Here is a 24,851-nt window from a genome sequence, read left to right on the forward strand (position 1 = left end):
CGTCAACCGCCGCATTTTCCTCTTGACTGTTGTTGCTCAAAGTGGCCGCCACGATAATTAGTTATCGATCCCTTACAACACTGCGCAGAGAGTGCGAAAGAGACAGAAAATCAGTCAGAACGCAAATGGATTTGTTACTTTTGGCTATAATAATAATCCGATCTTATTCGGGTTTGGCAAGATTTGGCAATCTGGTAGTTTTGGCCATTCCCTATGATTGTGCGTTTTTAATTTTCTCCTATATTCAAAATTGTGGTTGCCGCAGATTTTCGTCCTTGCGGGGGCGGAAGGGGGTGTGGCGAAATTTTGAAACAAACTCGTCAAGGTCCAATATCACGGGAGTGTAGATCAAAAATTTGGTTGCTCTAGCTCTTATAGTCTCTGAGATCTAGGCGCTAATGTTTTGCGCTAAGCAAAGCCGGCTATGATACGTGTGTATTAGAGAGAGAGACAGGGCGAGAAAAAATGAAATTTTTTTCTTCATTCTATAATAATGATACGATCCAATTCAGATTCTGCAGTCTAGAAGATATGGTCATTCTTTACGATTCTGCGTTTTTTTTTTTCTCGTATCTTTGAAATCGTGGATGCCACAGATGTGGGGTCGGAAGTGGGCGGGGCAAAGTTTTGAAATATACTTGTAACAGTGACATATCACAGAAGTCCTGATATAAAATGTCGTTGCTCTAGCTCTTATACTCTTTGAGCACTAGGTGCTAATAGGGACGGACAGACGAACAGACGGACAGACAGACAGACAGACAGGGCTCAATCGCCTCGGCTATTGATGCTGATCAAGAATATATATATACTTTATGGGGTCGGAAACGATTCCTTCTGGACGTTACACACATACATTTTCACCACAAATCAATATACCCCAATACTCATTTTGAGTATCGGGTATAAATAGATAATCCTTAGCGTGGGGGGAGCAGCCACTCTTAACATAGGCAGGCGGCAGGCGGATCAAGGGTCTAAGGAAGGGCTACAAGCAGTGTGTCCATCTCCATCTATTTGTACTTCTTCATAAAATTGGCGTGGAATACACTGAACTCCATCATCAGTTTCAGCCTGTCCGCCTGTGGCAGGATCGTGCTGCGGCTTTTGCCCGAATCCGCTACCAGGAACAATGTAAATACAGCTCCTCTCGAGGACCTCGAATGCGTAGAAAGCATTGGAAGCCATGCCCATGGCCTTGGCTACCGGGATCATTTTGGGTGGGATCTCGATCTGGGGAAACACGTGCATTGGCCTCTGGACGGGGTTTACCTTGTAGCCCTCGAAACTGCTGAGCGTCTTGTGGACAAGCTCTGGGCGCTCTTTGACGGCCGCCAGGGTGGCGCTCTTCTCTTTTTGGAATAGATCGTAGGAGGGCTCGCCGGTCCTGGGTGGATTAACCAGAGCACTGACGGCCACCTGACCGGCGGTGGTGCTGCAGAGGGCAGCCGTTCACCCATTCACCCGCCACGAATGCCGCACTCTCCGAGGAAACCCTTTGATGTGGAAAGGAAGCTGACCAGATATTGGCTGCAGTAGGGCTCACCCATCTCGTAGGCGACCTTCTTGAACGAGTAGAACTTGGAGTTCTTGTCGTAAACGTTGTCCTGGTACACCTCATCGGCCAGCAGAATCAGCCCGTTATCATTGTTATCGCAGGTTAGCACTTGACCGGTGGGATTGCCCGGATTGATGACGACAAGAGCGCGTGTATTGCACGACTTCTTGGCCTCATCGAAGGAGCGCTTCAGCTCCTCGCGGCTCAGACTCCAGCCGGAATCCTCCTCAAAATAGTAGTCCAGCTTGCCCATGCCATACTCGGCTATGGTGGCAGAGCACAGTGTATGCTGGGGAATGATAATGGCCCGAATCACCTGGTCGTACGGCTTCTTTGTACCCTTCTTTTCAAACTCCTTTTCGATTTCACGGGACCGGATCTTATCACTAGAGGAGCACGCACAGCATACTCCATGGTGACGAAGTTCGGATTGATGTTATGTTACCCAGTAACAGACATTTCGCTGGCATTTTGGTGGTGGTTGAGAACCATTGACGGGCGTCAGACGGTTAATTTCTACCCCCAAAAGCTTCGGATTGAATGCTTTCCGCTTTTGTGTAAAAAGCGAATGTTACGGTTGATTTTGTTTATCTTTATATTATATTTGTGGTGAAAATGGATAAGTGTAACGTCCAGAAGGAATCGTTTCCGACCCCATACAGTATACATATATATTCTTGATAAGCATCAATAGCCGAGTCGATTGAGCCCTGTCTGTCTAACCGTCTGTCCGTCCGTCCGTCAGTCCGTCAGTCCGTCACTATGAGCGCCTAGTGCTCAACGACTATAAGAGCTAGACAACGACATTTTATATCCGTACTTATGTGATATTACACTGTTACAAGTATATTTCAAAACTTCGGTCCGCCCACTTCCGCCCCCACAAAGGACGAAAATCTGTGGCATCCACAATATTGAAGATACGAGAAAACTAAAAACGCACAATCATAAAGAATGACTAAATCTACCAGACTGCCGAGTCTGGATCAGATCAGATCATTTGATCATCGGATCGACATATTCAGACCCGTTTTCTCCCGCTCTCCCGCACGCACACATTGCCGCTCAATGCAGCCATACGGATAATGGACCCGATAAATGTATAGTTGCGATCGCAGCAGCAACCCACATCGTTCCCCCTCGTTTTGTATTGTATATACGATCTCTCGGGCAATTGCAGTATAGCAGTAAGACGAACAATAGTCTAAGACCGCGAAGCTGCCCTAGAAGATCTAAATCCTGCCAGCAATCGTTGCGAACTGCTTTAGCGCGTCTTCACATCCTGCCGTGCGCCAGGAGCTTTAAGGTGCATGCAACCCAAATGAAGTCCGTCTGCGATTCACTCAGAAACAGGGAGTAGCTAATGGCATCAAGACACTGAGGGGTACGCTTGATGATTATTTGATGAAGTCGGTGTATTTCATGCTCACCTCGACAATGAACACTTTTTGAAAGTGCGTCACAAGTGACCCTGCTCGGCACAACTTATGGTACTACCGCAGTTGCTCAGTGCTACAAAGTGTTTGAACGCCGAGCTCTGGTGCGACTGGAAACATGTCCCGCTCCGTGCTCGTGGTGGCTATCGATACATTGAGACGTTCGCAACTCACAGCCCCATTCTTTACACCATACCTTTTGCATGGACTCTTTTTTCGTCGTCTTTCGCATCACTTTTGCAAACAAACACAGGGAGGAAAGTTTGACGATAATGAAAACTCTTTGCGAAATAAATTTTGGGAAATCTTCCAGCACCAGTAGAGCTGGATCTTTTGAGGCGATGTACCGAAAATTCTATATATACGCTCTCCCAAAGCCCATTTTTTCAATCCTGTTCCGTCAATAGCCAGGAGCTAAGCCCTTATTAACGAATGGGAGTATTACTCTTCGAGTACCTGGTATAAAAATGACTGGTCAATTATAGCTTTTTAAATGCGCGTTTGATTGTCTGTGACGTTCCTGCTTCAAAATTCAACTCCTGAATGATTTATGTGCTCAAAGGTCGGCGACTGCCACTCGTTAAAGGTCTGTTTACTTCAGGAAAAAGAAAAACTCCACCCATATTTATGCGTAAATAATACATGTTTGCTTTATTAAATTTCATTCCATTAAAATGCTACCACTTAATGTGTATGTGTGTGTGTGTGTATGTGTATGTTGTGGGTGATGGGGTAAGGAGGTGCTAGAGGTTTTTTTGATTCTATGCTTTTTTCTCTGATACTTAAACCTTTTAAGGTATTTTTGTTCTCTTTCCTCTAAATCAGTTTTCAACTAATTTTTACTACAATAAAATATGAAAATATGAAAGAACAGAGCATTTATTAAAAACGGCAACAGTTCCAAATTTAAGGCGTTTTCTCAATTTTTAATAGGCCTCAAACATATCGAGATTATAGTCTGGCTTGACTACGCATTATTCAAACACGCTTTTCGCCTAAAAGTAATCACTTTTATTCGCTGTCTGTATTGGAATAAAATTTCAGGAGCTATTCTGATATCCTCTTATAAAATTCTATCATAGACGAGACGATGTTTTTCGGGCTTAACTGCCTTAAAACGGGAAACTAGCTTATTTAACGAGTATGCATATTTTCAATAAGGCCTGTATGTACTCCAGATGACTGATCAGAATGGAACTCTTCCTCCTTTCCCCAAGCTATGTAAGAACAGCAAAATAACATAAAATTATTCATAAAGAATATTTATGTATATGCCGTGAAGTTTTGCAGGTGATCTTAATTATGCTTGCTTTTCCCTTTCGGTCATTACTCTGCTCACGCATCGCTCTTGATATGTTAATTAACTACACAACCCCACCTCTGAGCTCTGACCTCGCCCTGACCTTCCCGTCTAATCATCCTCTCCTGGCCTATCCCAATCGTGGCATTCCTCTCGCTACTCTTGTATTTGCCTATGCAATTTCTATTTCTGGTCGCATACTTTGTTTCTGTCTCTGTGTGTGCGTAAGCTCGTAACTCGGATAAGTCTTTAGGATGTGTTCACACTATGGATTTTCACTTTTTTCCCCACGCAAAATAACGTACTATATTTTCTTTTCTTATATTTTAGTTTTATTTTATTTTGGGTTATTGTTCTGTTTGAATATTTATTGTTTGTTTTCTTAACAGTGTGATGGTAAGATGTTTGCTTCAGACCGATAAATACATTATTTTTCGTCGAAAAAAATTTCTTCGACTAAAACTCCGATTGAAGCGAATACTCTCAAGCGAGTATTGCTCAAAATACTCTACAATGGTTTTACCGCTTGGCTCCTCAACCGATTCAACGATTCATAATCGATTTTGGTGCTAAAATTGTTGGGAGACGGTAGACAAATACCAGATACACCAATGTCAATGCGTTTCGCAACAATTTCAGTTTAAATGGTTTCAGAAAATGGAAGGAAGTATAAAATTAGCAAATCAATATCGCTATTTAAGTTGGTTAGGTTATTTCTTGTTTGGTTTGTCGTCGAAGAAAGTTATGCAATGCTTCGAGCGATGATGATTGAATCGGATCTTACTTATGTTAAACATTTTTAGCACGAACACGTTTTACAAAACGATTACTGATGAATATTTGAACCTAGTTAGAGTTTAAAGTTACGCGTCGTTGATGGCATCGGTGGCTGGCAGTACCATGCAGGAACTATTTAACAACGAGCCTGCCAAATCGGTCTTGATATTGCTCGCCTCCCAGAATTGCTTATATCTTGAAAAATCTTTATTTATTTTCAAAACGATTTATTAATCCGAAGCAAAATCTTGATGTATAATTAATAACTGCCTATTCCTTGTAGTGATATGTTTTCAGTGTTGTTTCGTTCGACTTGCTATTGACTTCTAAAATTTATCTTTTCTCTGGATAATAAAATACATATGTACTCGTATCTTTAAAATTCTGTGTAACACCATTTTTAATGCAAATTTTGTTTTTTGTTCAATTTTGAAACCTATTTGTATGGTTTGCGTGCAGGAGGGAGAAGGGAGCGTTCTGCATGTGTTTGCGTAAGTGTTGTGCGTGGAAAGGCGAGTTTTCGACCAAATTATTCAAGATTCTTGTTCAGTTCATTGAAAAAAATTAAATTTTGGATATCACTTTTTGATTTCTAACAGCTCTTAGTGTGTGTGTGTGTATATGCATGTGTCTAAATAATTTGGTGATATTTCCTATTTTTTCCAAAAAAATTCTTTGCTCACATATAGTTACATATTTTTGTAGAATTTTTACTTTCATTTTTTACCTTCCTATAACATTTATGGTTTCTTGTTTTCATATATCTACCACCACAAAAAGTTCTCTGACAATTATTTCTAAATCCTTTGATTCTCTGGTTCTCCTCTTTCAGACACATGTACAAGAATATGGAGTATCCGTGATTTTGTGAGTATAAAACACAAAAATCATCCGAAAGCGGCGACTACAATATTATAGTTCTATATTTATGTTACGACCCATGGCTGAAAATAAGGCTGGATATGAGGACTTGACCCACGAAAAAGCTGTGGAATCGTACTCGAAAAATATTTAATGATGTCTTTTTGCTCAATCGGCTTAAATCGGTTCATTCAATCTGAAATACATCTGTCTAAATCGGTCTTGGCTGGATCTTGAAAATGCTGCTTTAAAAATTAATATTTTTAAAATCTTTATGTGATTGAAAACCGTTACAGTAAGCACGAAACACTGAAATAGTTTTTATTATGGGTATGCACCCGGACTTAGGTGGTTGCAAATAGTTTAAATCGTACAAATTTCAATCGGGCTTGAAACAGTAGAAAATTGAAGCTAGTGTTTCCTAATCGACCCAATACCCATCTCATTTCCAGCCCTCATCAGCCCTTCATTACTTATTCTTGCTCTCCCTCCGCACCTGAACCACTCCGACGCTCTCACTTTGAGGTCGGGGCTTAAGGCATTGGAAAATGATTCTGCTCAAAGTCTTTGTGTCGCTCTGCTAGCGTCCTCTTGCTGACCATCGTCTCAAGTCTCCGATCCGTGATGGCTACAAAGGGAAGCCGCGACTGCTTGTGACTGTTGGCGCCGCTGGTGCCGACACCACTGGATAGCACCGAGTTGCCGCCGATTCCATCGACGACGCGATGATATACAAAGGAGTTGAGCGGCGATGATGCAGCTTCCGCTACTCCTTCACCAGTGCCCTTGGCTCCTTCGCCTATTTTATTGGAGGTGTCGTGGTGTGACAGACTGCTGCTCTGTCCACGACCCGCCACATTGGCCACGAACTGTGTGCTTCGGCTGCGGCTTCTCGGAGCTCCCAGGAAACTGCTTGCTATGGCTGGATACGAGGGCAATTTAAACAGGGCGGGCTTGGGAGTAGTCACAGCTGATTGCGGAGTGAAGGAAGGCCGAGGGCGAGGTGCTTTGTTGGCCATTTCCTTCTGCCAGAAGTCAACGGATGCGGTTAGACGCGTCTTCTGCCGATTTCCATCGATGTGCACATACCCGTCGTCGTCAGGCAGCTGATTGCTGGGAAGCTCTGCTAACGTGGCTGATGTTTCTTCTGTGACTGATGTAGCGGCTGTCATCGTGGTTGTTTCTTGGGATTCTGTGGCGATGAAGCCGTTGCGCTGCTCGGCAAACAAGTCCTCGAAACGGTGCTGCTGATGGTAGCGTCGCCGCTTCTGCTTCAAATATTCATCGTCCAGACGCACCGGTGTCGTGACAGGTGTCCCAGCCTTCGACACGGATCCGCTCCAAACGGAGTTACCGGTAGGAATCGATGGTGGTGGTAGGGTGCCCTCGAGCAGGTTGAGCAACTGTTTGTTGCGCCGATTGTACTTCTTGATATACGGCGGAAGGTTGGCCTCCTCGCCTTGCTCTTCCTGGGCCTCTTCCAGCTCGGCTGCAGTCTCGTAGTCGTCTTCGTAGTCGCCATACAGCTGTGGATGCTGTTGAGACTTGCGTTGCTCATCGTACAGCTGGAACTGGACCCGTGCCAGATGCGGCCACTTGGCGTAGTAGCGTTCGAGGTGCTCCAGTTCGGTGATCTGGTGTCCTAGCTGCTGGGTGGGCGGTGGCAGTGGTGGAGTAGGTAGGGAACTGACTGGAGAACCTTCCACCGATCCTGCCCATGACGCTGCTGGTGCCTTGCGCTGGTAGGGACTGCTCAGCCTCTGACGCAGTTGACCCGGTTTTTGGTAGGAGTGCTGGTGGTGGTTTTGCCTGTTTTGGTTGTTTTGGTTGTTGTGGTTGTTGTGGTTGTTGTGATGGTGGTGCTGGTACTGGTGCTGATGATGATGGTGTTGATTATGTCCTTTAACACTTTGGTAATGCTGGTGCTTTTGCTGATACGGATGCTGCTCGCCCTGGCCACCTTTGATGCCATTGCGGAGAACGGGACTTATACGACGGTACCAGTTGTCATTGTCGTGGGCTATTAGGCGCTCCATCTCTGTGGTCTGCTGTTGCTCCTTGTCCTGCACCATGCCGAGTCGGGGGTGGTCGTAGTAGTGCACGCGTCCCTCATAGAAGGGTTTATCAGTGGACAGAGATGAGCGGGGCCGCATACCTAAGGCGAATATGGGAGCTGAGAGGGATCGCTCCCGCTCTCGCACTTGTTCGTGGAGCAGCTTCTGGACATGACGGGGTGCGAGACTCGGTGGTGGTGGTTGTTTTACTGTTCCTGGTTCTGGCTGGTGATGCCGTTTTAGGTAGTCCTTGTATCGCTTTTTGTGGCTCTTGTGGCCAGTCTTCTGATGGCTGCGCCGCAAAGCCTTGAATCTCTCAAAAGCAGAGGAAGGTGTCGAAGAGGTTGGCGTTATGGTTGTGGTCGGAACCGTCTCTGTGAATGGAGAAAAACAAGAAAACTATTAGATTTCTGCAGATTTCTTTATTTTAAGGAATGGTACAATGTCTTATTGTACTCTCCGATGCACATACATAGGGGTCAAAATTCAGACCAGAAGTTTCAAACATTCCCAAAATAGATACTGCCTACATAAATACGTATGTACAAATGTTTTATAATATCTTGGTATGTTTTTCAAGAAAAAGCTTATTCAACGAAGTAAACCATTAAATTAGCTAAAGAAACACCAAAAACCTTTTTTTCAAAAGCATATTCAAGTCAGTGAAAAAGTATTCACCTTTATAATAGTTGTCCGAAAAACTTCAATATATGTTTTAGCAGGACTTTGAGGTAAACATTTCATAAGGAATCATCTCTCTTGTAGGATATATGTAATAGTAAAGGAAATCATGCCTATAAAAATACCAAAATATACAAAAAAAAGTGAACTTTGTCTTCTTTTATTTGCTTTTCAGATCAAAGTTAAGGAAATTATATGTCAGTTGGTTAAATTTAAAAAATTAATTTTGGAAAAATCTATATGGGAAATTGTTTTTACTGACTTTTAATGTTTTTTGGCATGGTGGACTTTTTGGCGGGAATGCCCATATTGCGTCGCGTGGTGAATACATAATGGTATTTTATAGGAGGCATAGGAGACAATATTCTATACTTGTGATGAAAGTGAATGTGTGTAACACCCAGAAGGAAGCGTTTCCAACTCCATTGGGAAAATTTATTCATGATCAATATCAAAAGCTGAGTCGATATAGCCAATCTGTCTGTCCGTCCGTCCTGATAAGCGCCTAGATCTCAGAAACTACAAGATCTACACCAACAAAATTTTGTATCCAGACTTCTGTGACATCACACTGTTACAAGTACATATATTTCCATAATTTTACCCCGCACCCACAAAAGGCATACACAAAATATACATACAAGAAAACTTAAAGCGCGGAATCATGGAAAATGGCATTATATACCGGATTGCCGTATATGGATTAGATCGGATCATTATTACAGCCAGAAGGAAGAAATTAAATTGCCGTGGCTGTAAAAAGCCTCTTTCTTCTTCCACACGCACTCTTCCTCGAGCAGTGTGCACCCTCTGGCGAGATAAAACGGCTGATTTTGGTAGGAGAATAGAAAAATAGATACTGATGTAAAAACAAAAATTTAAGGAAAAATGGAAACAGATAAAGTCTAATATATAAAAATCTCCCAAACGCACAGTGGGTGTCTTATCTAATCTAATGTCTAGTGTCTAATCTTGCTTGACAAAATTAATAACTCAAAAAATGAGGAACATTTAATCAAGAAGATAATTTGTATATTAAACCACTTCAAGAAGCAACATTCATCTAATTTTTTTTGAATTAAATTTATATACAATTTTTTAAATAATTTTTTTTACATTACATATTTGAGAACAAAATTTTAGTTTTTGGAAGCCGAATCGTAGTCTTCTGATTCTTCGAGGTAATCCGATAGTAGATTTTGGGCTTCCTTGCCGCGAATTTTTTCGAGTATGTTTAAGCCGAAAATTGCGTAAATTTTTCTAGCTTACTCCCAATGCTTCTTCCGACATCATTCTAGTCGGAAGTGGTATACTTTCTATTATATCATTATATCGGCTCCATGAATGCATATTTTGTGTACAGAGCAGAGCATGTAAAATCATCGATATTCTTGTTTAAGAATACGGTTTCCAATGCGTATTCGCGAAAGCTGTCGGGTTTTATTGAATACAACCGAGTCAATACAACGCAAAGTTATCCCAAGTCTTTTTAACCGTTTACACGCATCAACCGATACTTATGAATTTATTTTATTTGAAAACGACGTATAAAACATATTGCATAAATTTAATAAATCATCAGCTCACATACTGAGTTCCCGGTATAAAATAAAGCCGCGGCCGTAGCCGCGACATCTTTCCTATTTAGAAAAAAAGCAAAAGGAAACTGCAAAAAAATGTTGCGGAAACTTTTTGCACAAACTAATTAGGAAAGTACCGAACCCAAAACTCCTCCTTTGCAGCCCGTCTCAAGCATTCTCAGTCCTTTTAAAGAGACTTCCCGGCCAACAGTCTTATCCCCCTCTCTATGGGGATGCTTTGCTGATTTTCTTTATACTTGTATTGAAATTTAAGTAAAAACAGGTAAAATCAGGTACTCCATGAAATTAACATTTATCTTTGTTTTTATATGTCTAAGCATATTTGAAACCTTTTTTTGGTAGGTGTCTGTCACAATTGAAAAGTTTCAACTGGTTTGCTTTTTTGTTGTTTGTCCAAATTTTTCGACTTACCCTGAAACGGCTGCAATGCAGATTCCATATAAGTTTCCGATTGGCTTCTTTTCATCTCCAGACTTCCAAGACTGTCCTGCTGTGGTTCCAGAGGGGGGGGCTGCTCCGAGGTCTGATCGTCAGCGAAACTTGATTCGGGCTGCTGTTGCTTTCCATTTTCTGGCAGACCAAAGGATCTACTTAAGTAACTGGCCCGTAATGGGACCTGAGTCGGGTCCATCATCAATCCCTTTTCTGCTGGTTGCTTCTGATGCTTACCACCGTTGTCGAAGTAGTGCAGCTCCCCAACAGGGGAACCAAGGATGTCGTCGTCATCAGCACTCGTCTTAACATTTTCCCTTGCATTGTCAACCTCCTCGAACTTTTCAAAATATTTAGCCATGATATCTGGCCTATACATGCGGAAAAATCCACGCTTTTCTTTGCGACCAATCATTGCTATGGTCGGTGACATTGTGGCTTCACAGTCCTTACTAGTCTCCCTGCTGGCTGTGGGTGCTATTTTTGTGGAAGTTGTTGGTACTGGTGCGAGCTTTTTGGATGATTCGTCAATGTCAATTGAAAACTGGATGCCTTCGTCCTCCAGTATTTTATCGTTATCAAAATTGTTTTCAATGTCGCCGATTGCTTCCTCATCCTCTTTCACTATCTTTACTATCTCTTTCCCTTTTTTGTTGTCTCGATTATGTTTTTCCTGCTCTTTATCCAGCTCCGGTTCCAATGTTAATTGGCCTGATGGTTTATTAAATTTTCGTTCATTTAATATTTCTATAGAATCAAACAGCTGTTCCTCTCGGCCTCTCCTCTCCCCCATCTCACCACCTTGCCACTTGGCCCTGTCTGGACCGTGAGCCTGCTCCTGACGGTCCTGCGGCTTGGGGTCCTGTTCTTCGTGTTGCTTCTCCGGCTGTTGATTTTCCTGCTCATGCATTTTCTTAAATTTTGTATACCTTAAACTTTTCCTGTCAAAGTTAGCGTTGTTCTGGCTCGACTCAGTCACTGCCTCCTTGGCGAAAACAAATTTTCCTGCACTTTCTGTCCCGGCCACGGCTTCCTTTGCTGTCCCTTCATTTTCATCGGGTAATCTTTTCGGCGGCTGGCTCTCCTTATTGTTCACCAATTTGTATATGTAGTTACCTTTATTTTGCTTCTGTCCCGAAAACTTCTTCTTGCTGTTACCATTCTGGTACTTTATGAACATTTCTTTTGCGTCTAGGTAAGCAGTACAGTTATTCGTAGTGGGCCTTTTCGATTCAAGTATCTGCAAATATATGAAAATTACATATTACATAGACAAAAATGCAGGAAACAACCGCAAAAAGATGGAAGCGAGCACACGTGCAGTTAACAATACAATTACGTATAGTTTTATTTCCTTTGACCATATCTACATATCTCTATTTCTTGCTGCGACTCCCTCAAGTGTCTGCAAACCGTGATGTTTAGCTTAATGATTAGGAGGGTCGTGCGCTATAATTATTGTCTCCGGTGCTCCATTTATTTGTTTAATCTCTTTCGTATTTTGTCTTCCCCTTTTCCTTTTTTCTGATGAACAGCATACGTGTAATTTTAATTAAAAAGGCGAAGCGAAACTTTAAGCTATTCATTTTCTTGCCTATTCTTCGCTAATCTTAATGCGCTACTTTCTCTGTATTGTGGCCTTTATTCGTATTAATTCTATGAAGCATAACAGACTGAAGAATTTAGACTTACTGGTCGTCATATTTATATCTAATATATCAACTTTGGGTCTCTGAAGTGAGCTTCCTTACTGCCTGTGTCTAAATATTGGGCTCAAAAATGGTTTGAAGTGAATGGCGCTGGTATCGACTCATTTTTTCTCAAGTGAATTTGAATGCAGATATTCAGTATTGTAGCCGTAGCCCTCTTTCTGTTCGCCCCTAGTTAGGATAGTAATTTGACTTGGCCGACATTTTGCGACATTTCAGTGGACTGGTACACTGGTACAACAGAACTGACCTCATTCGCAACGGACTTGGCTCGGGCCTCAGGCACTCTATGTGTATGTACTTACAAGTAGGTATGTACTATATTTTTATTTACATACGGGTATGTATGGGTGTGTATACTTACTATATCGGCTGCCTCGGATGCATCATTCTCCTCGTCCTCGTTCTGGTCCTCATCCCATAGGGGTGAACCATCCACATCGCTCCACATAGCCTCGATCACATCTTCAGCATCTCTGGCTTCATCATCGTCGCCAGCGGTTGCATCAGTGGTGGCTGGCGAAGCTTGGGCGGCTGAGGCATAATGCAGCTGGGAGTCGGTAACTTCAATGTCGCCATCGTGCTGGTCAAATATGTCCTCCGGTATGGAGGCCTCTTCTTTAAAATTGAAATCTGCAAAAGCAAGAAAAATAAGCAAGAATTAAGTACGGTATAGAAAAAAGCAAGAGAAAGAGACAGAAAGTACCCCATTGGAATTGTTCAGGTGGTTTGCAAGAAAAGGGGCCTCCGTACACACGAATGCCCCACAATAAAATAACATAGAAAAGGTCAGAGCAGTGGGCATGGACTAGTGGTGGCCCTGCTCAAGTACATTCCGAACAAAAAATATGTGTGAGCCTGTTTGTTCTTTTTCCTTTAAATAAAGGTAAGCTGGTTGAATTGACTTCCACTTTGGGTCTCTTTCAATGCGAATATATCTATTCGTATGTGATAGCACATATGCATACATACACTCTTATGCCTGTACATGTATTCATATATAGATACTATGCATATGTACATATGTATCTGGAAGGTATGTGAGTATGCATGCAGATACCATGCATGACCTCAGGAAAATAGGTTTCACTCATAGTTGAATAGAGAAGATTTTCTTTCCGGCCCCTGCCATTGCCCCTGGCCCTGCCCACTACTTCACCGCATACACGCACAGGTATCTTTTATGCTCTGTCATTGACTGAATTGCCGTTTGGGCAGCTTGAGCCGCACGTGGAAGTGCTGTTGACATACTCGCAAACCCGCGATGTGGTAAGACCGTACAGCATGCAGACCATATGCGGCCGTACAACATGTTATAGGTCTGGAAATACCAATCAGTATCAGTATACCTCCCATACTATATACCCATAAGTTCATCCTTATTTTTTACAGATACGCAGTTTTATCCGGTAAATTAATACATTTTCTTTAAGACTGGCAAATTTTTTTGCGCAGACTTCTTATTAAATTATTTTGTCTAAAATTAGGCGAACAATTAGGCGCGACATTACACCACCCTTTTAGACAGGCTAAAATTGCCTCTCCAATTTCAAAATGTAGCATTTTCTGGCCAGATAATTCTGCTAACTTTTTCTTGTACGGTCGTTACGGTTATATGTATATAGTTTAACAATAAACGAAATATGTATTCATCTCAGAAAAAAATGAAACTAAGTAAGACATGAAAATGTCCGTCTATTATATGCCGTCGGCAAGTTGTCGGGTAAAAATGGGTATCATTAGACGAAATGAACCCTTCAAAAAGTTTAAAAGGTACAGGACTGAAATTCATTTTAATATGTACAAAGCGTTAAGATCAAATGTAACAAAGCTAATCAACCCTGCGAAGACCGCCCTCTACTCGTACACGTCAAAGTTTAACAACGCTGTATACCTCAAGGAAAAATGGCAGATAATTAAAAATATTGGAATAGAAAAATTAACAATAAACTCTAAATTTGACATGAACGTTAATGAAGTAATTACAAATTTTGTGCAATTAGTTGTACCTGACTTTCCCCCAGCCCAGAACTTGAAATCAGTATCTTATTCAACTACTTTTCGTAGCTTTAGTTTCTGATGTGTTAGACCTTGTGACGTCCTATAAATCCCTTCTTAAGATTAAATCGAATCCGATTGGCCTTAAATTCCTGAGAATAATTCTCCCCCGAACTATAGCGCAAGCTACCCACATTTTCAACATAACCATTACTATGTCAATGCTGCCTGAAAAGTAGAACTAGGTCAAAAGCAAACTCCCAAGATTACAGAACAATATCCATTCTACTGACCCTATCAAAGCGCTTTCTTACAGTGCATACATTTGAACTTTGGCTTTGACTCACTTGACCATGGTATCCTCAGTGCAAGGCTTTGCAGATAATATAATTTCTCTGACTCAGCAGTACCGTTGCTATCGTCTTAGTTCCTAGATAGGAGTCAGGCTGTTGTCGCTGAAGCTAAAATGTCGGATCAGTACTTGGTTCGTTATTGTTCTTTATTTATGTAATTGACCTGCTGGTGTATCAATATTAGCAATCAAGTACTCGAGAAGATTAGTGCATGGGCAGCCAACAATCGTCTATGCCTAGATCCAACCAAGGCAAAATGCTTGATTATCTATGCGTGGAGTTTTCAAATACTCCCATGAGCTACGTAGAAAGGGTTTGATGATCACGTGAGTAAAGACTGGGAAAACGTATTGGATCTTAAGATCACTCAACATTACCAAACGAACTATACCATTGAACATTCGTATGCGGATAGCAAAAGCATACCTTGTACCTGTCCTCACTTATGGGATTGAGATATTTGGTAACTGTGCCTACCCTACCCAAAAGTTAAGCGTGTGCTTTTATAATATAGGTAGATATATATTCGGATTAAGGCTAAATGATCGAATCTTAGCGTTCCCATTCAAAATATCCATTCAAATGGATTGACTATAAGATGCTAACGTACTACATTAGATAGTATTCACCAAACAACCCGAATAAATGCACCAAAATCTTGGATTTACTAATTCCGACAGAACAAATAATATTATCATTCGACATAAAACTCTGAATTCCGCGAGGCATTTCTTCGTCAATGCCATTCGCAAATAGAATCAGCTTCAGCATCACATGATAAAGAGAAATAAAGAGAAATAAAGAGCAGTTAAGAGCACACCTTACATTAGAATAAGAAAAATTAACTTCTTAAAACAAAATTAAAGTAGAATAAAATAATAGACAAAATTACCTAAAATTAATTAAGTTAAGTTCGTTCCTAAATGAAATTTTACCGTTAAAAACTGTTATCTATACGAAATTGTGGCATTTAAAAGAAAACGGTCGTTTTTCCAGTATTGAAATTAAACCGTAAAATGCGGCATTAAAATATGTGGTAAGAAGGCTGCGCCTTAGCCATTTATCCATAAATGTAACAATACCCATTAATGTATTTTTACGGAAAAATTATTAAAGCAGAAGAAAGTAATTGTTTTCGACTTTTTTTCGAGTTTTTAAAGCCAAATTTTTTTTAATAATATACCAAAAAAAATGTACAATTTTGAATTTAAAAGCATAATATTTTCCAGACGGTTAGCTGAAGCTAAAAACTGTGCGATTTTTAGCTGCTTTTTATAATTTTAAAGTTCCATACAACCAAATGTAAGATTAAGTATCTGATGCTATGTGAAATAAAGAAGCACAACCTCTGAAAAAAATAGCACAAAACGAGGGGGAACTTTGTGAGTTGCTGCGACGGCTGCAACTTTAAATTTATACCCGATACTTAGTCAGTATGGCTCTTCTCCGCTAGACAGCGTTAACATTGAACGACAAAGACTGTGCGATAGAGAGACAGAAAACCCGACAGAACGTGTAGGGGGATCCGAAGAAACTGGTTAGATAGATATGGTTATTCTCTATGATTTAGCGTTTTTGATTTTCTCGTATATTTAAAATTATGGATGGCACAGACTTTCGTTTTTTGTGGGGGCGGAAAGGGGCGGGGCGAAATTTTGAAATACACTTGTAACAGTGAGATACCATAGGAGTGTGGATACCAAATTTGTCCGTCCGGGTCGGACGGACAGACAGAGATGGCTCAATGATGGCAATCAAGAATTCATATCCTTTATGGGGTCGGAAACGCTTCCGTCTGGGCGTTACACACATCCATTATCCTAGTTCACAATGAGGTAACCTTGCCGGGGGAGGAAACTGTAGACAGCAAATAGATAAGTATTTACAATGTGGTCGAAGCAAATACTGGTATAGACGTTCCCTTGCAGTACAGAAATGCAGTCCAATCGATGATTCAGGACTTTACTAAGGTGAAGCAGACTGCCGCTGCTGATCATACTGAAGATCGTTGTCAAGCCGCAGAAGAAATTAGTTCTATCAGAACTTCAAAGTCGGAACGTACCCCATTATATTGAGCTCTTACTCGAGTTGTAAACAATCTCCAAGATGTGATCAATCTCAATATTTGACTTCCGCCACAATCTCAATCTTTGTCTCCCGTCTAATTTGGTAAACAATCCTTGACTACACCCGGATTCTGATAAACGATCTCTGCAGATTCTGCACGTTGAGTATTTTACAATTTTCAAACCTTTGGATGACGAAATCCAATAATTGGGATGACGAATTCCAATCGCATCTTTTATGGAAAAATTGTTCTACAAAGGCAACCAAACGCGATGCAGAAATTCAGAAGTTCAGTCTTGATCCAGAAATGAAACTTTGAAGTTGAACTAAAACCTAAGATCGCGTAAACCTCAACTTTAAGTCTTAATCTGTGCAGCAAAAATTAAATAATAATTTTAAAAACGCAATCCGATACCGCAGTTATTTATTTTGCGTGTGTGTGTGCTGGCGCGCGTAAGTTTGTTAGTGTGCTTGTGTCTATTGAGCTTGGGTTAATCTAATCACAGTACAAATAGTATAATAATATAATAGTATATAAAAATAATTTGGTTCCCAGGTCAAAAACAACAAAATAAAGAAGAATAAGCGTGATAACGGAAATTTCCGCATTATACCATTAAATACCGTTCGATACCTTACCAAATACCATTTTACCGTGTACAACTGTTACAAATACACAATTTGTTGTTATTTTTTGTAAAAAAGCTGTCGAATTCCGAAGAAAGTAAGAACGACACTGAGCCATAAATACCGAACGATACATAATTGTAAAATTCCATTTTAGGAGGTTTGGTCAAACAGCCTACCCTTAGCCGTTTATCTATAGATTTGTATAAACGGTACCTTATGCGACGACTAGTAAATGACCCTGTACAAATAAAGTTTACAACCAGATACAGATACAACCACAATACATTTTTTTCTACTTTTCTAGAGATTTTAAAGTCAACATACCGCAAAAAAAAAATCAATTTTGCATTTGAAATTAATATTGACCAGAAGTAGAATGTGGAATGAAGCTACAAAATGCTCAGGTCCAATTACATACAACCAGATGTAAGATATTTAACTTATGTGAAAAAAGATGCCTTACTTCTAAAAACAACGTACCACTTCTGAAAATTATAAACAAAAAACAAAAAAAAACCTATTATAAATTATTTAAGAAAAATTCGCTTTGGTTCGTGGAGTAAATGTGATGTTGCATAGTGTTATCAATTGATTTAAATTTTTGCAACAAGCAGTGTTATCGGAGCCTCGTAAAGCATTAAACATTAATAAATCCCCTCTATCGTGAATTCAAAGGGGATGGATCTGATAAATCCCGAACCCTCAAATCTTATTTGGTTGGAGTTCAAGAAAATTATATTTCAAGAAGTAGGTACATTTATACGTGCAAGCCTAGAAATTCCCACCTGAGAGGCAGGACTGAAGTGAAAATTTACTCAAGTGCTTATAATTTACTAGAAAAGATAAACTTACAGAGGCTATGAGCGGAAGTCATAGACGATCTTTCAACGCCTTGACGATGAAATATAAAAAATCCCAGGAGAAGGTCAAAAGTCAAAAAGAAGTTCGCCAAGCCAAAATTTAATTTCACTGCCTTCCTATTTGTAATTTATCAGAAGAAGTGCGCGGTTAAAAAAATATAGAAAATAAAAAATAAAAGCTTTACAAAAGATAGTTTATTAAAACATGTTAAGGAGTTGGCTGAAATTGAAGCAATGTATACGCCTAAAGTGATAAGAGTTTGAAAATTGTCGAAGATTAGTTCGGAAAAAGTTAAAATTATTACTTCAGCTAAGAACAGACACGCAACATGCCGTGGTTCGATGCACTAAAAGCGAAAAATCTTCAATCGTATAAATAATAAATTAATTTTTGAATGAATTAATATTTTAAATTCAAAAAAAGAATACAGCTTAAGTACTTTTTGAGAGACAAGCCGTTAACTTTTTCCTTTTTATCACGTTTCTCCATCATTTCAAAAATAGAAAAGTAGTAAAAGTAACTTTGAATGGCGATTAAAAAAATGTGTTGTATTGACTTCCTAACTAAAGTGTACACAAATTGTTGCCAAATTCCACAACTCGTAATACTCGCGAATTACCTAAAAGCAGCACTATCTGACCCCAACAAATATTAACTTTGCTCTGACGCCAGTTGTGTACAAATAGTCTGATTAGAAATCTCTCTGAAGTCGATTGTGGGAGGGTTTGAAGAGCGTTACCTCTGCTCCAGAGGTAATTGACTGCTGACGTTCTCTTCCGACGCAAACTCAAGCCCTACGCTGACGTACTTTTCCTAGGCCCTTTGCCGACGGCTTGCTGCTCCTCTGCACTGCTCTCTCCAGATTTACGCTGCTGACGTGTGCACTCACGCCTCCTTTGCCGACAGCCCATGCACTTCACCAATCACCTTTTCATCAGACATTTAGCTCTCCCAGTCGGCTTTCAAAATAGATTTTAAGATCTAGGCCGCGACTCTACATTTAATAAATAACATTTATAGCCGACAATCAGCTAGTATGGCTGCCCTCCGCCAGAGGGGCACACAGAACGACGAAGAGTGTACGGGAGAGAGACAGAGAGAAAATAAGTAAGCGTGTGGTCTGCGTTGCGTAACCACTGCAAATTGAATTTTTTTTTCTGGCAATAATAATGATCCGAGATGATTCAAATTCTGCAGTCTGGTAGATGTGGGCATTTTTTATGATTTGTGGGCTCCGATTTGTCCAGTTCTGTCGAAGAAATGCGTCAAATTATATGAAGAAGTATTCTTGGTATCCAATATCAGCAACTGTCCACAAAGTTTTATTTCGCGGCTCTCAGATAATAATTAATATCATCATCAGTAAAATGCACGTGAGCCACGAAATAAACTTTATAGGCGCTAGACGAAAGTTTATTATATACAATTTATCGGATGTGCTTGACCGATCAATGGATTCATCGGATTCTTTAAATTCAAGCATTCCTTTTTGAGCTCGTTTATATTAATATATCAAATAATTATAACAAATCTTCTCCTCAACAATGGGTCCTAGTATGGGCGGTATATGTGGGCGTGGTCGGATTTGTCTCACCTACTTCAAGTGCTAATATGATCAATTCCACCAAAATTCAGCTCTCTAGCTATATTTTTAAACTTTTGTCCAAAAAAAAAAAATCTGGCCCAATGTGCAGTGTGGGGTTTTGTGTCATCGACTGCGTTACTCGGTTGTCGAATGGAAGACTCTTTCATATGCCTGCCCTCTCATCCAGCCATTATCTGTGGGCCTAACCCTAGCCCTTCGGCGGACACTCTTCCTTCGTCTCATGCTCTACTTCACCTTCTATGACTGTTTCATGCCATAATGAATAAATGTCGCATTAATTTGCACGCAAACCTGGTCCACAAGGGGTTACGTGTTCTTGCGATGGCGATGGGGTCGCCTGGCACGTTCTGTTCGTTGCTTTGCTTTGCACTGTTGGTTTTTCTTGGAGCTTTGGAGCATAAATACCGCAAATCCATGCAACACACGCACACACCCAGTCGTGGTAGGCAATGTCTACGTGTACATATAAATGCCATTTGAAATCGCGTAAGCAAGCTGAGCCGCTCGCTCTCGCTGTGAATATTTAAACTTTCTGTCACTCTGGAGTTTAATTATTATGCTTGTAATGAGGATTTTGCATATTCTAGCAGGCCTATGCCATCGTCAACCCACGCCCGGCTTCGCCGGCATTCTGCCCGGCAATCACCGCCATCCACTTTAGGATAATTAATAGACAGAGGGACAGGTCGGACTGCAGACTGCGGACAGATGATGCAGAGCTGAGCTGGCCTGGCTTTTCCCCTCTCCCTGACAGAATTAATTAACCCATTATGGCCTGTTGATTTTGCCGGATCCTCCTCTTTCACCTTTGGCTGGAAGGACTTTTTGCATAATTATCCAACGATCTATTTGTCCATTCCACTAAGCAATTTTTTTACATCCTCTGAACATTTTGCTCGGCATTCATTTAGAAGCAACATCCGCAGTAACTTAACATTCAAAAAAGAAAGGGAAAACTTTAACGTGCATACTTCCATCGGATCCTCTTAATTTTGTTGGTCAAAGCTTAGGCAACAGAAATTTTTTAAGTCTCTACCGAAATCGACCTTCTTGTTAGACTCCAACATTTTTCAAAGAATTATGGGTCTTATGCCCGGTACTCAAAACTAGTATAGGGGCGTATTAGTGGCGAAAGTGGATGTGTGTAACGTCCAGAAGGAAGAGCTTCTGACCCCACAAAGTATATAGATTCTTGATTAAAAATGACCGTGTAAAAACAGATATATAATTTATCGTGTTGGCCTGTAGAAACATTTTAATATGTTAAAAATGGATACCTTATAATTTTGGATACCTAAACCTTACCAGCCTGAGTTTCAAAAATAGGATATATCTATCAATCGTGTCGAATGCTGCTTTGAAGTCTATAATGGAAGGTTGGGTCGTCGCTTTTGCCTTCCATACACTTTGGCTAAAGGCACCAGGGCGAAAATACTTTCCACTCTTTTATATGCGGCTAAGAACGTTATATTTCTTCATCCAGTGATTCACGCTCGAAAGGACTATAGAGCCGAGGACCTTCACATTCGCAGTAAAAAATATCCCTCTCCATTCCATGATAGAAAATTATTTGGGCAGTAGCTTTAATATTTTTGCATGTTCTCTTCGAATAAAGATTCTTATAGGAATAATATTTAAAAATTTGTTTATGAAATAAACAAAATTGGCTAAATAACGCTTCTCAAACCTGCACTTTTGTTGATACTAATTTATAAAATAATGTTATAATTTTTTTTTGTTTTATTGTGAGGACGTGGTTGCAGTCTTGTTGCTTCTGCAGATTTTACTGATTTTTAAAAGTCAACAGTTCAGTTTTTCCTGAACTGAACACTGCAAAAAACGAATCAATTTTGAATTTGAAATCCCAATATTTTGGAAACGGTAAGCCTAAGATTCAATGTTTTTCATGCCGTTTGACGCTGCAGCCATTACCTTTTTAATGTTCTTGAAAACTAATTGTAACATACTTAAGTTATGTGCAACATTCCAAGCTAACCTTTGAAAAAACATTAAAAGAATAAAATCTTTAAAGAATTTCATTGCCTGTTTCATAGTCTTACAAAGCTGATAAAGTTATTGATTTAATTGGATTGATTGATTTTCGAACTTTAAACACACGAAAAGATATTTGTACTCACTGTACATTTTTCAAAAAATCAACACCATTTTTAATACCCATTTCAGAGCAAATAACTGCCCTGTTACCCTGTTTGACGATACCCCTCCATTCCCAACAAGGAGGTAGCCCTCTCTCGATTTTTCTTAGGATATCATTTCTTAGCAAATTTTATAAGCTTTCCATTTCAATCGGACTTCTAAATATTTCCCTTTCTCTCTCTGGCACTACACCCCTCCCTCTATTTCTGCTGCCCCCTCTCTCCCTTCATTTTCCTTTTGCTGTTTGTGTGGCATAAGCCCATACCGAACATCCATTTGCATTTTTATGATGCTGAAATTGCAAAATGCTCCAAAAAGGCAACGACACAGCATCAACAAATATTTTAAAATGTTATACATACATATATGTAAACATTCATATAGTAAAAACGAGAGGAAACGTTGTGAGTTGCTGCGGCGACCGCAACTCTACATTTATACCCGATACATAGTCAGTATGGCTACATTAAACGACAATGTGTGCGTGCGGGAGGACAGAAAACGTGTCTGTCGGGAGCTGTGTAGCCACTGCAAATTGATTTGTTCCTTTTGTCCATAAAAATGATCCGATCTGATCCACATTCAGCAATCACATAGATACGGTCATTATCTATGATTTTGCGTAGTTTTGTAGTGGGCGGGGCAAAGTTACGAAATATACTTGTAACAGTGACATACCACAGAAGTCCGGATATAAAATGTCGTTGCTCTAGCTCTAATAGTTTTGAGCGCTAGGCGCTAATAGGGACGGATAGACAAACAGGGCTCAATGGACTCGGCTATTGATGCTGAAAAAGTATATACATATGTATATACTGTATGGGGTCGGAAACGATTCCTTGTGGACGTTACACACATCCATTTTCACCAAAAATCTGATATACCCCAATACTCATTTTGAGTATCGGGTATAAAAGGGCAAATATATGTACATATGTATATGTATGTGTCGTGTCGGTAAAAAGGGAAAAGTGACAGCTAAAAAATAATCTTCAAACGAAAAAACCCGAAAAATTCCAACTTTTTCAGTTTTGTCAAACTCAATGGCAAAGGCCGAGGGCGCAGAAGAAATGTAAAGGTGGAGAGGAGATAAATATGGCTATGGCTGGTGAGGGGCAGAAGAGGAAAAAGTGTGACCTTCGAATTATACATTTCAACAAAAATGCCATATAAACTGTGAAAGCCATTTGCGTTTTGATTATTGTTTATCTCTATCGCTCCTTCCAACACTCATATTTTATAATCTGGATGTATTCTTTGCTCTGCAAAGCCTATGAATTATGAATATTTGGAACGATACTTTAACATTCGAAAATGCTCATTTGGTATCAAAGAAAATATTTCCCTCTCAAAGCTTAAACTTTCGATTGCTTACACATTGCTACAAAGGAAACACTTTTTAATGAGCTTTACACAAAACTAAATTCAAGTCATAAAGGATCTTTTGACTATCTTTACAATTCGTAATAAACCCTCAAAATAGCTGTGATTTTCCAAACAAAAGTTGGGATTTAGCTAGATATCTTTTTCCTTGCAAAGTGGGGTCTTCGGCCATTTCAACTTGCCCTAAGAACCATGTACTAATTTAGACTTTTTTCAGATCTCTTTAACAACTTTTTTTAATGCTTTTTTTTATGTAAGTATCCCACATCAGGTTGTATTGGAATTTGCAATTCTGAAAAGCTGATATATGCAGCTATAAATTGGACCAACATTTTTTTTACAAAACGGTAAACTGCAAAAAAGTAATAATTCTTAAAAAAAATGTGAATCCCCAAATCTACCAGAAAAAGTTGATTTGGTTCGATGTATAAATATGGTCAAATAGTCCCTAAGGACATAAGTGATTTTAAGTAACTACAGTTTAACCTAGAGCAGACTCTGTAAGTAAATAAATAATACGTTTAGGGTTTTAACCAGTTGTAGAGTTAAATGCAAAATTCACACACTTATTGATATAACCTTTAATTCCAAAACAATAAATTCGCTCTTTTCTTATTTTCTTACGACCGAACCTCGTAGATATCAAAGAGGGCCCTAAAGTACATACGTATATTCATAATAAGGATCAATGACCGAGTCGATATAGTCATGTCTATCTGTCCGGCCTGATTGACGGCTAATTCTCAGATATTATAAGAGCTAGAGCAACGATATTTGGTATCCAGACTCCTATGATATCACACTGAATCAATTTTTTTTTTTAATTTTGCTACGCCCTCTTCCTCTACCACAAAAGTGGAAAATGTGGCATCCGCAACTTTAGAGAATGGCCATATCTAGCAGATTGCCGAATCTGAATCAGATCGAATTTTTATTATACCCAAATGGAACAAACCAATAAGAAGTGGTGATGCAACGCCTTCCACGCGCTTACTCATACTATCTCTCTCTCTCTCTCTCTCTCTCTCTCTCCCCCTCTCTCTCTCTCACTCTCTCTCTATCTTACACACTTTCAACTTTCAGTGTGCGCCCTCTGGCGGAGGGCTGACTGACTGAGTATCGGGCTTACATGTAAAGTCGCGGCCACAGCTGCGACTCACAACGTTCCCCCCGATTTTTCTGATTTTAGGCTTCTGCTTCTGTCTGCATTATGCTTTGTATGGATGCCACATGAAGGGGCAGGATGGAAAAAAACGAGCGAGAGCAGTGGAATTGTGGAAGCGTTTAATGCTATTTAAAGTAATTTACCACAACGGTGGACAGGAAAGAGGCTGTGAGAGAGTGGAACTGGGAGATTCACTTACGATAAGCCGATTCCTCTAATTTA

The 24,851-nt window shown here is 40.1% G+C and overlaps 1 protein-coding gene and 1 pseudogene across 2 annotated transcripts in view; both read right to left on the reverse strand.

Moving 5' to 3' along the window:
- Nucleotides 1–1,013: 1,013 nt before the first annotated feature.
- LOC108163570 lies at nucleotides 1,014–2,050 on the reverse strand (annotated as a pseudogene).
- Nucleotides 2,051–3,618: 1,568 nt separating this feature from the next.
- Nucleotides 3,619–24,851, reverse strand: part of LOC108163493 — an 83,554-nt gene continuing 62,321 nt past the window's right edge. The window contains exons 2-5 of one of the 2 annotated variants that reach the window (XM_033387160.1): nucleotides 12,774–13,042; nucleotides 10,938–11,940; nucleotides 10,680–10,838; nucleotides 3,619–8,360 (exon numbers count right to left, since the gene is read on the reverse strand). In XM_033387160.1, coding sequence (XP_033243051.1) covers nucleotides 6,466–8,360; nucleotides 10,680–10,838; nucleotides 10,938–11,940; nucleotides 12,774–13,042 — 3,326 coding nt within the window. In that variant the 3' untranslated portion in view covers nucleotides 3,619–6,465. Of the gene's footprint in view, nucleotides 8,361–10,679; nucleotides 11,941–12,773; nucleotides 13,043–24,851 lie in introns of both variants that reach the window. The other variant, XM_033387159.1, reaches the window with a different exon arrangement.

This window comes from Drosophila miranda, chromosome XR (assembly GCF_003369915.1).
Source record: "Drosophila miranda strain MSH22 chromosome XR, D.miranda_PacBio2.1, whole genome shotgun sequence".
Classification (NCBI taxonomy): domain Eukaryota; kingdom Metazoa; phylum Arthropoda; class Insecta; order Diptera; family Drosophilidae; genus Drosophila; species Drosophila miranda.